Below are 14,359 nucleotides of genomic sequence, written 5' to 3' on the forward strand. Positions count from 1 at the left end.
ACGAAGGATTCTAAAAAAAGGTAAGCAGCCCAGGGAACAATCGCAAGGCACGTGTAAATACACGCGGCGGCGCGCGCCCTTAACGCGAGGGTAGAGCCCCAGCGCGCGAGTAAAGGTCCTTTTTATGCGTGCGGTCGCAAAGGCAGCGTAAAATTGAGTTACAGGGCAGTTTATTTTTTTATTAGCCAGGCCAACCCTGCCTGCGTTGCCTCGCCTGCCGCGCGGTTTCAACGCGGAAAGGGTGGGTTTTTGCGGCCGACGGATTTCCCGATAGCGGTTTTATGGCGTGTCAACACGCTCTTACGCGGACGCTGTGTGCGCTGCCATGTGCACGTTGAATAGAAAAGAGAGAAGAAAAATATGTAGGGAAAAAGAGAGAGCGCGAGAGCGAGAGCGAGAGAGAGAGAAGAGAGTGGGGTGCACGCGATCCTGTCGCTACATCGAAACGATTGGGAGCGTGAATCGCGCGCGAACGTTCGAAGCGAGCCAGCCCCGCGATTAAAACTATATAGCTCCAATCAGGGTCCGTCACGCTTGTAAGTATGCGATTAATCGTGACCACTTATCGCGGCTGCGCGTTTATTCGCCGAGATTTCCGTGCCGGCGGATTACTCCGACTATCTAGCCCTCGAAATCTTTTAATAATCGGGCGCCCCGCGGTGATTGACAACTGGCGGTGAAATTTCTTGCAAACAAATCTCACGTGTGGCCGATAAAAAATTTCCTTCTGCGCAATTAGTAAAACAATTTTTCACCCTGTATGAAAAATACTGAACATACTTTGTGTTCGTTGGGAACACTTGAATACGATATCGTTGGCAAATAGGTATTGCTAAATTTGTGGGGATTCGTCTAAACTTAACTTTGCAATTATGTAATAAATTTCAGTTTCCCACCCTGAATAGTTTCCCAAATATGTATACTTTAAACGAAGAATAGAGATTCAAGTTCGAAGAGAAAGAAAAGTATAATTTCTCGACAAATCTATATATGTATTGATTCAATCACAGATTTTATATTCCCTTTATTGATTTGTTAATATTCCTAAGGTATTATCTCCAGAGTAGCGACAAAACTAACGGCGAATTTAGATTCACCAGGAGGGTTTCAAGAACGCTTTAGAATGATGTTCATCGTACGAGAATTATCGAAGAGTACTGGTACAAAATTGTCTCCCCACGCGTCTATCCGCGCCAATTCACTTCAGGATTGTTCATCTCCGCAGCCTCAGCCAGAGAAAACGCTAAGGGGATAATGAGGACAGGCAGCAGAGCCGCACGGTGGTAATAAGGTAGCGCGGTGAGCTGCTGGGATGCTAGTCACGTTTCTAGCTGCTGACAGCTGCGGCTTATACGTATGACGTGGTATCAACCCCAAAATTTCCCCGCCTAGGCACATCGTGTCATCGTTGCCCTAAGACCCTGGAATGCACTCCGACTCCCACCTGTCACACCACGCGATACCCACCCCTGTTAGCGTTCGACGGATTTTCTTTCACTCTCTATCGTCACTAATCGCTAACCATTGTTTGCAATCTCCGTTCAAGTAAACTTAATTCAATTAGTTAGAATCAAATTCGTTGTACTTCTATCTACTGTGAGCTGCGGTATAATAAAGTATCATTATTTTATTCCGAAGAAATCTGTAGTTAAATTTGTATTTTATATATAAATTGATGATGATGGCAGCGTTATTCGAATGTAAAGAAACATTTATTGAAAGAAACAGATAAGAGGTTTCGAAAGGATAGAATTTCTAAAATGTTATCCATACTTCTAAATTAGTTTCCTCTAAAGTGCTCGAGCGTTTCTAATAAGTCAAGGGCCTTCCCGTGCTATAACTATTTACAATCATCGAGGTATTCCACGATGAAGCGAATAGTTTCGGTAGATTGTCAAATACGAGGAGAACGGAGGCTGCACGCAGAGGATACGTAGAATAACTTTACTTTGAGAGACCTTGATTTCACCATTTGAGTCATCGCCCCTCGCTTCGTAATTATTGATTTTCCGCGCTACCCTAACTGCCCTAACTTCATAGAGAAAGCAAGAGACAGGGAGAGCGGGAGACGGAGAAGAATACAACACGCGGGTAGAGTCGAAAATGCCTTTTGTCCCCTTCTCGCAGCAGATCACACACGGACAGCAACCCTACCACTACCGTGAATTAGCCCCGTCAATGATTTCACTAGCTTCTTATTTGCATACGACGAGATCTCTGAAGCCGGAGAAGCAACTTAAAACATTGCCCGCATTTGCTGTCGTTAAAGTCTCGACGGCACACAAGGGTCGAATGTTTTCCACCATCCCTTATTCCTACTGAATCCATAATCGACTCCCCCCAACCGACAAACGGACCCAAAATACTTCACCACTACCCGTATTACAAAGAGACATTGAAACTCTCACCTCGGCTTAGACTGGACGGAGACATGGACATTCCAGGCCTGCTCCCGTCAAACGTACCAGGCCTCTCGGGCAATTTCATGACACTCTCCTGCTGGCCCGTACCACTCCCAGACGATACATCTGCCCCCGTGGTAGGGCTGGAGGTGGTCGTGCTGGTCGAGACAGACGTGGTAGCGATACTAGTCACATTGCTCCCGTTCCCGTTCCCGCTGGTACTGGCATTGCTGCCCGTGCTGCCGCTACTGTTGCTGTTCGTGCTTTTGCTGGCGACGTTGCTGCCGCAGTTGCCGCCGTTGCTGCCGCAGTTGCCGCCGTTGCTGGCGACGTTACTGCCGCTGGTCGAGCCACCGCTCGCTGTATTACAACTGCTGACGGCCGTCACACTGACCACTCCTTCCCTAGCTATGTCTTGAATGGCACTAGCCGCTCTCGAACCGACCCCCGCTGGTTGAAGAATCGTATACTGTTTCGAGGAATCGGGACTGGTCACCGCGGGAAGGCCACCGGTCGGGCTTTTAGTACCTGTCACAGCGCTCGGTGACACCTCGTGCCTCGTCACGTGATGGACGACCTCCTCCTTGGATGATTTCAGCTGCAGCAACGAGACGCTGGAGGAATGCTTGTCCTCCGTGGTGGGCGATATCCCTGTAACAGGTTGCGGCGTCGGCATCGTGGGTCCTGGTCCAGGTGTGGGGTAACCGACAAACGTGGCCGATGCCGGGTACGGGCCGATGGGTGGAGGCACGGTCACGGACGGCGTACCGCGGCCAGTCGCCTTCGTGTGGTCCGTGTTTGGCGGCCTAAAGGCGGACGTCGCAGAGAACGGAGAATTCGACGGCGGCGAGGACGAAGAGGAGGTGGTGGCAGCTGTCGTCAGCTTCATACTGCTCTCACTGTACTGTCTATGATAATTCGAGTATAGATGCGGCTGGTGCTGATGCTGCCTGGCAGCGTTCTGCGGCGATTGCCCGTTTCTGCACGCACGATCCCTGTCCCTGTCGTTCATCTTATCCCTATCAACGTCGTCCTTCTCGGCGCTTGGATCGGACATGTCGATCTCCAGCTCGTTCGACGAGTCGTCTACCAGCTCGTTAAAGTCTGGTGGATCGTACCTGGAGTACTTCTCTGTCTGACGACCTTGGGGATCCACGTGGCCACCCACCATGTTTCTGTCATTCCGATCCTTGTTCGATAAAGATCTCACTGGCACTGGCCTTATCTTGCCTTGCTCGCTGCTTACGTGGCCCTGGAGGTTCGCGCCCTCGTTGTCCACTTTCAGAAGATTGTCCAGGTCCTTTTTGACTTTGCTCGGGTGCTGTTGCTGCTTCGTTACGTCCAGCTGCTTTAATTGCTGCTGAGACTTGCCGCCTCGGTCCTGCTGGCCGCGGAACGTTATCACATCTTTCAGGGAACAGCCTGCCTCGTTGCTCGTGGTCGAGGAGTTCGATACCGATGGAGGCGACAGCTTTGGGTTCTCCTTCTTCTCCTCGAACAGATTCTCGAAATTCGACTCGTACTTGTCCTCGTCCGAGTTCCCTCTCTGATACAGGGAACCCCTCGGACCGGGCCAGCTTCCAGACAGGCTTTTCAAGGCTGCCTCGGTTTCTCTGATCAGAGTCTCGTCGTCCTCGGGCTCCTCCGAGTGTTTGCTCGACTTTCTCGCCGGGCTGCCAGAGTTCCCAGCGGCGAACGCGCGTTTCTTTTGCGGCAGCGGTATGCTCTTGCTCAGTTCGCTGGCGTCCAGAGACTTTCGCGTCTCGTCGTCCCGCGCGCTTTTCCTCCTCCGTTTCGCAGCAGCATCAGCTGTCTCCATTTCTTGGGGAACGGCCGTTTGCCCGCCCTTCTTGCTCATCAACGGTTGCTGTTGCTGAAACGACTGCTGTTGTTGCTGCTGCGGTTGCTTAGGGTTCGGGCTGACAGACTCTGCTTCCAGCTTCCGTTTTTTGAGATGAGCCATCGCATTCTGGCCGCCTGGCACGCTGGTCAGTTCCACCCTGGAACACACAAAATTCCAGAGGATCAGGAAATCTGCTCTCTCGTCGGATGCATGGATGCAGGCGAGCTCGATTCACCAGCGGAATCTCGTAGCTCAAGGTCGGCGCGATCTAACGAAACCACCGCTCACAGCTGGCTATCGTGTTTTAGCTCTGTCGGTTTCAAAGCACTCGGACCACCCGTCTTCTCAATGCGTGTGTCGCTTTTACTTTCGTGTTTTCTAGTTTACTTAACCGTGCATCGAAAGCCTAAAGGACCGTCTGCCAAGAAACTTCACCTGAATGCCATCGAGGGGCTGTCGAGGGGCCGTCGAGGACGTCGCCCCGTGTCCAGGGGACCGTTCCATCCAAGTCCAGACGTTCCAATCTCCAAAAATGAACAGCTGCCAGCGAACCCCTTTCCTCTCCTTCGATCAAACACTCTCTCTCTCTCTCCCTCTCTCTCCCTCTCCCTTTCCCTCTCCCTCTCCCTCTCCCCCTCTCCCCGTAACTTTCTTACTGTCTTAGACTGGACTCGATAATCGTCCACACGATCGTCGTGCACGTACCCAACGCACGCGCGCGGGCGCCACCACGTCTGTTCACGCACCAGTAGCACGCGTTTGCTCGTTGACCCGCCGTGTCAAGTACGGACGGACATTTGCGTGGCGCAAGTGCGCGGCTGGCCCTTCCAGATAGGGTGCTCGCGAGCTACTGTGCTATGTTTAAGTCGGCACGGGGGTGGCGATCTTCCACAGCCGCATGGGAGGGGGGACGAAGGCTTGCGCGGGCAACCGGTAGCTTCTGCTTCGCCGCGAAAAGTGGGGGCGGGTTCTGCGCACTGTCCACCCCTTTCAGCTTAGCCTGGAACCGCGATTCCCAGCCTCTCAGCACATCCCCTTGCTCGCCTCGCCACCCCCTGCGATAGCAGAGAAGGGAACACCACCCCAGGACGGTACACCAGCCTGCTCCGTGTGTTGGGATACGTGGGCCGTGCACCTCCGTTCGCGTATATTCGCCCACATCTCAACTTCCACCACCCCCGTTTCTCGTCTCTACCTACGCGTACCTGTGCTACCTGCTTCTCTCCTCTGCTTTAACAGTGTCCTGGCAACGCTGATTCCTCCAGACCTCTGCCTTTTCTGCTCTCTTTGCTTTTTCCTTTTACATCTCTCGAGCTCGCCGTGACGTCGCCCAACCCCACCCCGCCCCGTGTAACGAGCAACGTCCAAGTAAAAGTAGAGTAAACGGCGACGAACCGTACGTTCACCACGCGATTGGCGATGTGGCTTCGTTTAAATACGCGAATGGCAGTTGTAACGGTCAATATAATAGATTTGTGTCGTATTAGGGGAAATTGCTACTGACTCAATTTGATTTCTTGCAGTTATTGAGTACATCATTGTTCATACACAGGTTTGATACTGTTCAACAAAGGTTCTTTAGGTTTCTTCAAGTTCTAACGCGTAAGTTAACACACTCAGGTTAGCGAATGCTTCATTATTCTTAGAACACTTCCTGAGAGATTTGAACTCTTAGAAAGTAGGTACAGGATGGATGTTAACGTCACCCGGAGAGACCAATTAATTCAACGTTTGACAACGCCTGCGTACAGGCCGAGACGAGTTAATCCGCCAGGAAAGTTTCATAATCGCACCCCATGCAAGAGGTGTAACAAGTATCCCTGACACAGTGCTAATTACTTTTCCCGTACTTTCTCGCCACGAACGGTCGTGGAAATCTATATTTTCAAACGCCAGGCATCCCTCGGCCTGCCCGCACGGTTTAGAGCGATAGCGGGAACCTACAGCTCGAATTAGATAAACCCAGACAGCAAGAGGCGGTGCAGGAAGAAGAAGAAGAGCAGGATCAGCGTCGGCGCTTAGCAGAGCTTCCAAGGATCTGGGTAGTGAGAGAGGGCTTTCCTTAAACCCTAAACCCATCCTCAGACCGCTGCTGGCTCCGAGTTTAGAGCAACGAACTCCTAGAAAGGATCGCGGCAAGAGAATGCCGGCCCTCCGACCAAAATCGGAAGTTAAATCGCACCGACGGCTTAAGACATTATCACTTTTCTTCGCCCGACCAACGCCTCGTTGGTCCAGCAGCCGGTTGTCGAGTTCGAGAGAACGCGGCGGGAGAAAGAGAGGAGCGGACAGGCGAGGAGCACGGAACAGCTCGAATCCCTTCCAGTTAGGGATCAATGCTTCCTCGTCCACCCTCCAATTACGTGTCATCCCTTATGGCCTGTGGGGAATAATTAGAAAGCAGCCCTTCTCTCGGGCCGAGTGCCTTCGCTCCCGAACGTATCGCGAAAAGATTAGTTTCGTTTTCGTAGCTGAAGGGTCACCGTGCGCTGTTAAAGTCTCTGCTTCAGCCGGGCGACTATTGCTGCGTTTTTCTTTTTTCATTTCATCGTGACGAAGTAGCGGAAAGAAACAGCTTTCGCGAGAGGAATCAAATTTTCGATGGTTAATATAGTATCTCGAGGATAGACTCGATAAACACAAAGTATTTGGCTCAATGATAACGCGGCGGCTGTAGAGCCTGCACCAGCAGATAACGGCCCTCCCTCTCAACAGACATGAAGATTCTCGACACCTCAAAATCCGTACTCGTCAATTAATTAGCAAGTGTCGTCCGCGGAGGTGGAGATGGTTACCCAAGAACACGAGGCTGTCGAGCGGACGATGGTGCCTTGGCTGAAGGGATTAGAGTATTAGGCGACGTCACGTCACTAGAGTCTAAAGGAGCCTTCTTGGAACTGTGCTCTTAGAGATAGCCCAAACTTACACACCCCCGCCTTACCGATGCTTCTTTAGCTATCCTCCCTCTACCCCTCTCTCATCATCTTTCCCCCTTGGTCGACGCTGGTCTTGGCGTCCTTCCTCGAGCCCTCGACAATTCCAATTAGATAAACCACCGATGGATCACAGTACTCTTAGCGCTCCTATTAACTCGTTACGAAATTATGTCAAAGTCACTGAAATTCTGAAATACTCGAGTTAATGACTGCTTTTGCGAAAGATGTCGCTTCCTGGACGATGAAAACGCCTTCATTCTCTGTTTTTAATACAGCGTACGCTTTGGAAAGTGAGATCCTCCTTTATTCGTACTTGCTGTTATGGGGGTGTACGAGAAGACGACTTCGCGTGTATTATTTGCAAGAAATTTTAATATTTCTTATGAATATCCTGCAGTTACTTGAATAAAGCCTCCGTTACTGTATCCCAAATGAAGTAGAATCATTTTCGTCACTCCCATACCGTCTGAACACCAGCCGAGGGTGTTCTCGCGAAAGGAACTCGTATATCTTTTTCTCGCCGCGACGTTTAAGGGCGCTAGGCGAACGCCGGATAATTTAGGGGTCTCTCACGCGTGGATAATGGGGAACTTGGCTAATGCACCCCACTTGGCACCACGTGGATTCGCGTGAGTTTTGCGACTCGGGGTCTTTCCTTTCCTCTTGGCTTTTCTTAAATACTCAGCGAAAGTACAAGGTTCATTGGGTGTAATTTTAAGCAAGTCCAGAGAATTCGCAATCACAAATTTACATTTTTCAACGAAAACAGTATTACTTATTGAAAATGTCTGCCTTGAAAACTAATAAGGGGTAGAACACCTAAAAGAACACATCTAAATGTGTCTGCTATTTTTAAACGACACGAAAGTGACACAGACGAAAAAAGAATTATTTTTTCATTAGCATATTTCCCGCTTCAAACTGAGCAACTGAAGTCTGCATCACTACTTCATAACTTTACACAAAATGGAGATATACAATTGTTCATATTTATGTTTCCCAGCCTGTGCTAATTGATTGACCCTTAATCACCATTCTTTAGCATAAATAACCGTTCAAACGGATTGGAAAACTCAAAATCACTAATTATAAGCAGCAGGAAATCGTAGAAGTGAACAATCGCGAGCAGGAATGCCGTGAACTCTTATTTAGCAGACTCAGAAGTACCGCTGTGCGCTATTGTCTGACCATAGACGGGGGCATTCTACTGAATCCGATCCCCGCCCGAGAAACCTAACGAATTGGCTTTATTTCCAAGGGGATTTCGCGATGCTGCCGCTGTTCTCTGTCAAGCTGCCCCCGCGCCAGTGTTCGAGGGAAGATTTTAAAGCGGACTCGTGTCCCAGCATCGCTGCAAACCGACGGAAGAGCGCTGTGACTGGGACAGCTGGACATCGCTCCAGCGTTCGGCTCCGGGGAATACCTCGTCCCTTTGTTAACTATCCGCCCTTACGTCAACCACTTCGCCCCTTTTCTTTTCCTCTCGCTCCCTCCACCCACTGTGCCCCAGCTCGCAGACTGACGTCTTAAACCAATCGAATTCTGATCAAATATTTAGCGCTGCCGGGGCCAACGCTTTAAGTGGCTCCTCCATCGCTGGACCCTGTTCCTCTGCAGAAAACACCTTACATCGTTGTCCCGTTCCATCGAGTCTCTCTCTGCCCCCCCCCCCCTCCCCCTGCTCTAAGCCACTCCAACTTGGAAATATAGTCCCTTATTTTTGGAAGTTTCGAGTGGTCCCACGTAGCTGAAACGACTCCAACAATGCTGTCTTGTAAAGTGACCTAAAGTGACCTCCCTACCTTCTATTCAATTTTAATCAAGTCCCCTTACTAACCCTTATTTTATTTCTTCTTTACCTAACCAAAATATCGTCGTTCTTACAATTACAGTAAAGTTTCGGGAAAAGAGAACCTTTGCTTGAAATATTTTAACAGGAAGGGGAACGCGAATGTTCGCGACACTGTTCCGATGGAAGCGTGATTCAGACCGTTCATTTCTCTGTAGCAAAGTGCACCAAGAGGTCCCTGCTTCGATTAACGGTCCGGCCATGGATCAACGGGCCCGCTCGAAACCGGAGGACGCCTTTTTTGTCCCTTTCAGCATACGGCAATACGTCACGCGTCCCGGTTTCGGGGCGTAATTAAAGAGAGCGCAGAACAGCATGACGCCTCGGGCCTGTCTGGGGTAAGGAGCGGGGCGAGACGGCGGGCGGCGAGGGTGTGGGGTATAAGGGATGTGTTTTACCGAGGGATACTTATACCATCCCTACGCGGCACATATTTTCATATAACAAAACCATCTGCGTGCCGCGCATAACAAATTTCAACTGATTTATAGTGAGGTCGGCCGTAGGCGGGCGCAAATTTTCGCAGTTACGCCGACGCCCGGCGTCAGGAACTCGGACGACGCCGGCGCTTCTTTACGCCGATTTATATACAGGGTGGCCCGTTATTGGGGATGGGATCGGTGAAAGGGTGGAGTGAAATTTTTGCGAACGAGCCTTGCCATCGTCGGGGAAAGGTATTTGGTTGTAACTATTGAGGTGAAAAGTGAAATGTATTCACTTCAGAACAGTGGTCGAATTATTCTTTGAAAATGGGAAACAGTGCAACGCGATACACAATGCATCGCTGGTGTAATATTGAAGATAAATTAAGCATAGTTATTGCGATACTAGAGAAGGATGCAGAAACGTGGAGTAACGAAATTTGCACGCGCCTCGATGTTTCTCGAGTCACACATGAGAGAAATTGGAAAGGACGCGTCTGTAAGTTTCACACTGATATCTGCGAGGAACGCAACCCTAAAGGGTTCCACGAAGGGGGTTGCAAAGTCGGGTATGTACAGAGAAGGGCAAAGGGGGATGGGGGGTAGTAAGAAGGGATCGTACTCGGACCAACCGACGACGGACCGAGCCATTGGATCGATAATGTCATAGTGACAAGTACCAGCACGTGTATCCTTCTTATGCCCATACTAATATTGTACACGCTCGAATTTATTTCCAGTTTCATATACACTCCTACCGAGAGATTAATCACAGTCCGACAATTACTGGTAGTCGAATATTAAAGTGTACCATGGCAGAAAAATGCTGATAATTAAAAATCTACTAATATAATACTGAACAAATAAGCACCTCTAATAATATTATCAAGTCGGGACTGAAGTTAATTCCGCAGAGAACCCCAAAATAAATCAAAATCGTCCAATAAAATATTCCTGTGTGTCTCGCAAATTCGAACTCTGCAGCAGCAGACACCTGCCAATGGTGACAAATTTATTCCCCAATTTCGACTGACTTTTTCGCACGGGTCGCTGCTTTGCTACCTGCAACTAGGCATTTCTGGACCGCCTGTATAATCAGACACGCGTCGGTCGCCATACTTTCTAGACAGATTAATATCTTATGATTGACAGCTTCATTATGCCGGCTCATACAAGACGGGCGGCATCTGGACAAGAAAACCACGGCGGAAACTAACGTCGCCGCGGAGAGTTCTTACTGTAAAAGCGCGGGTGGCAGTAAATCCTGAAACGAACCCGGAATAAACTGTCCGAGCTACGGCTATAATAATATGCCTCCGTCGACGTCGCCGCCAGATTGTTACGGCTTGTTGGAATTGCCTCTCCGAAAACCAGTCCCTCTCTCGCGGCGTTCTTGGATTACGATGCAATTTCTCGAGCCTCATGGGCTTGCACTGATGACGGCCCTTAAAACTCAAAAGCCCCCTTTCTGCCGAGGCGTTCACCCCGCCAGGAATTATGTGTGGCCGTGTGTGCCGATGAATTCGAACGATGCCCTCCGCTGTTTCCGGTGTGACAAAAGTTTTTCGCCGGGCGCATCTCATGAATAAATGAATCGGTCATTCCGGGGAGGCCGTAACTACAGTTCTCCGCAGCGTTCCGTTCTTTTTCCTCTTTGTTTCACGCTAACTTCGTCCTACGACGGCTGCGGGAACACGTGTGCCGCGATAGATGGCCGTAGATGAGCGATATGGAAACGATGATGAACGGTGGGAGAAACCAAATGGTGTTATTGTTCACTTAGGTGTCCCTCGATTCCCTCAGCTGTCTATATTTCTGTCGCTATTAATTCCTCTGTCACGTGCAGTCACTCTTCAACTTCGGCCTTCGTCTGGTAACGTTTCAACTGGGTCGATGACGAACAAGTGCGAGGATCGAAGTATTCCAGTATTGTGAGAGGAGGAGCGGATCAGTAATAGCGCGCTAGTCGCCAATAATACAGTGTTTCGATGCTCCTCGATCGTACGCCCACGTACAAATCTCGTTTACGACGGGCTCTCCTTTTTTCCGCCCATAAATACACGGCGAACGCAGAGTTCGCCAACTCTCTGGTTCGGCGCCGCGACGTGTTATACGTGCGTGCACACGGCCATAAAGTGAAAAAAAAAGGTCCACGGCAGTTTGTTACCGGGAGCAGTTGTAACGGAAGGGCACGTATCGGGTAACATGATTACAAATATATCATAACGTTCTTCGCCCTTTCTTCGGCAACGTTCCCCGGAAGGGCCCGTGTGGGAGCTGCTGCCGTGTCCTTCGACACGCGATACACGTGCGTCGCCTGTCGATGCGGCTTTATCGCAGCAAATCACTGCCGGCCCAACAAGAAATAAAGACAAAAGGGGCAGAGAGTGAGTGAAAACGGCACGTACCGCACCCCCTCGGCCAAATCGAATTGACAGGGCACGTTCCCTGTGTACTCTGCAGCGAGAAAAAGGAGATCGGCCGTATCTGTGCCTTGGGACAGAACCGCTGCCCATCGGACGGACCTGTCTCTAATTTTCACCAAGTTTGAATCTCCTTTTCTCGCGAAGTACAACGAAAAACACTTATGCTTAATTACAGGTAGGTACATTAAACTAGACGTCGAGTTGAAACGTCGCGCTGCTACTATCTCCACACGTAACATTTGGGACAAGATTGATCCCACATTGCGCAACGACGTCCCATCTTCCACGCGACTAATCAAATCATCGGTCCAAGGAAACTGATGTTCCTCCTGTATGTAACTCTGGGATCTAATGAAACGGTTCCTCGGGGCCGGACGAAATAATTTGTACGGCAGCAAACGAAACGACAGTCCACTGGCTCGGCACGAGGGTGAAAGTCGACTGATATAAGAATATTATGGACAGAGACGGTGGCCGCATCGCGGATCATCGTACCGGAAACAGGGTGCGGCCCGCGAGCAGCCAGACAGCCAGATATCTCGGAATGTTTTACACCTCATTAGGCAACAATGTGTTGTTGCCAGGGTGAATTATATCGGGCATGAGACGCCCGTCAAGACAAATGGCTCGAACCGGAGGTAATTGTGGGCTTTTATTAGCTCTGCTTTCTCCTGCCGCCTGCGAATCGCGCAACGCTGACTACGGGGACGTCGAGAAAGGCAGCGACGACGATGGGCGCGAGGCAACGGAAACCCAAGCCAGCTACAGCAACCCTTCCAGCTCCTTTCGCCTCTATTTTCCTTCTCCCTGCAGCCGTTCCCTTCGCTGGTACTCGTCCCTCTTCGGCAACGCGCGCGTAATTACTCGCGTGACAGTAATGCAGGAATGCGACTCTCATCCCTCTAATTCCTGCAGACTTGTCCTCGACTTTCCCGCCCTACAGCAAAGCGACTCGAATCAATCGCTTCTAAGTCGTTGCTCTCCGTTTTTTTTTGTTTGGGATCGACAGCGATTTTCACTACGACTTTGATCGTCTGTGGGTTTGATAGCGAAATGAAAGAAGGGTTGAAGCTTTTGCGTCGAGAGTAGGTATGTGAATTTTGGGAATTAATATTGGTGCCATCGATTATGGTTTGAAAGCTTACAATGCATTCTTTATGATTTAAGTGAAAGTTTTTTTCTAAGGGAAATATTAATAGCTTTTTGATAAAGAGGAAATGAAAAAGTTACAAGATTTGAATACGAGGAACGTAGAAGGTAAGGTGAATGTCCCAATTTCTGCTCATGTCCCCATTTCTGCTCATTTCCTATTTTTCTTATTATTATATGCGTTGCGTTTGTACTATAGTTGCAACAGATTAATTCTAAATTATTTAAACATTTACGCGAGTGTTGCACGAGCTTGAAATTTTTCATGAGCAGAAATACGGACATTTAGAGCATTATATAGTTAATTACAAATTACTAAGAGTTAAATATCTTTCTTAAATAGTTTTTGAATTGGTTGATTTATTTTTAAAGAATTAATCAATTACTCTACAAATTTTTATCACAAACAAAATTTTTTTCACCTTCTTTATGACGAGTTACCTCTTAAATCAACAGAAATTGGGACATTCCCCTAATGTAGAAAGTTTGAAGATACGAATCTGCGGGGAATAAGGGATCGTAGAGTTCCTAAGCTGAATGTACCTAGATTTTCTATGCTTCTATGTATATTTTGAGTTATTTACGTGGAACGGCAACGCGTTAGCTGTCGACGTTGGTTAAAGTATGCCAGAACGGACCGGCAAGATTAATGTGGTCAGCGTGTTTCTTGAGATATTTCACATACTTGGAAGGTTAATTACTTTGCCGCGAAAATTGTTGTGGCCAGGGTACCGTCTACGCCCGGGCCAAAATATTCGGCGACTTCGCTCTCTTCAATTACCTTGCCCCCAAAAATTCCAGCTAGAGTATTAACGAAGATTTTGAATACAGGAGTATTCACTTTCGGATACAATTTCATCCCTTGCTAAATACCCTTTGGAATGTACAGCATTACATTAAGTTTTAATAAAATAGTAAATTACACAAAATTACTGATTTCATTAAATTTCTCAAATTTCATCAAATCCCAACCCTCTTCCTTTAATGACGAATTACACAATAGAAACGTGTTTGAAAAGAAAGTGGTCACGTGTAACAGCGCAGGATGACACAAAACCTAATTACACTGGTCCTAAGTCCACAGAAAAAAACTCTTCAGCCCCTAACTCTGCACTTGACTCACCTGCCTCTGCACGCGAAAAGAACGCGCGCCGCGTTTTAACGACACTTTCCGCGCCGCGTTTACCATAAACGGCGACGAGGAGCCGAAAGGAAGCGGAATTCCCTTTCATTTCTCATCCGCGGGCGGGTTCTGGAGGCTAGCGTCCCGAAATCGCGGCATTTTTTTCAAGGGTAGGGAGAAGCACGGCATTCCGAAAGGGGCGCATTTTC

The 14,359-nt window shown here is 49.0% G+C and overlaps 1 protein-coding gene across 12 annotated transcripts in view; it reads right to left on the reverse strand.

Moving 5' to 3' along the window:
* LOC143372918 (uncharacterized) overlaps positions 1 to 14,359 on the reverse strand; it is a 315,074-nt gene that overhangs the window by 25,853 nt on the left and 274,862 nt on the right. For 11 of the 12 annotated variants that reach the window (XM_076819559.1, XM_076819556.1, XM_076819557.1 and 8 more), the window contains exon 6: positions 2,409 to 4,402. In XM_076819559.1, the coding sequence (XP_076675674.1) occupies positions 2,409 to 4,402 (1,994 nt within the window). The remainder of the gene's footprint in view (positions 1 to 2,408; positions 4,403 to 14,359) is intronic. The other variant, XM_076819560.1, reaches the window with a different exon arrangement.

This window comes from Andrena cerasifolii, chromosome 9 (genome assembly GCF_050908995.1).
Source record: "Andrena cerasifolii isolate SP2316 chromosome 9, iyAndCera1_principal, whole genome shotgun sequence".
NCBI classification, from domain to species: Eukaryota; Metazoa; Arthropoda; class Insecta; order Hymenoptera; family Andrenidae; genus Andrena; species Andrena cerasifolii.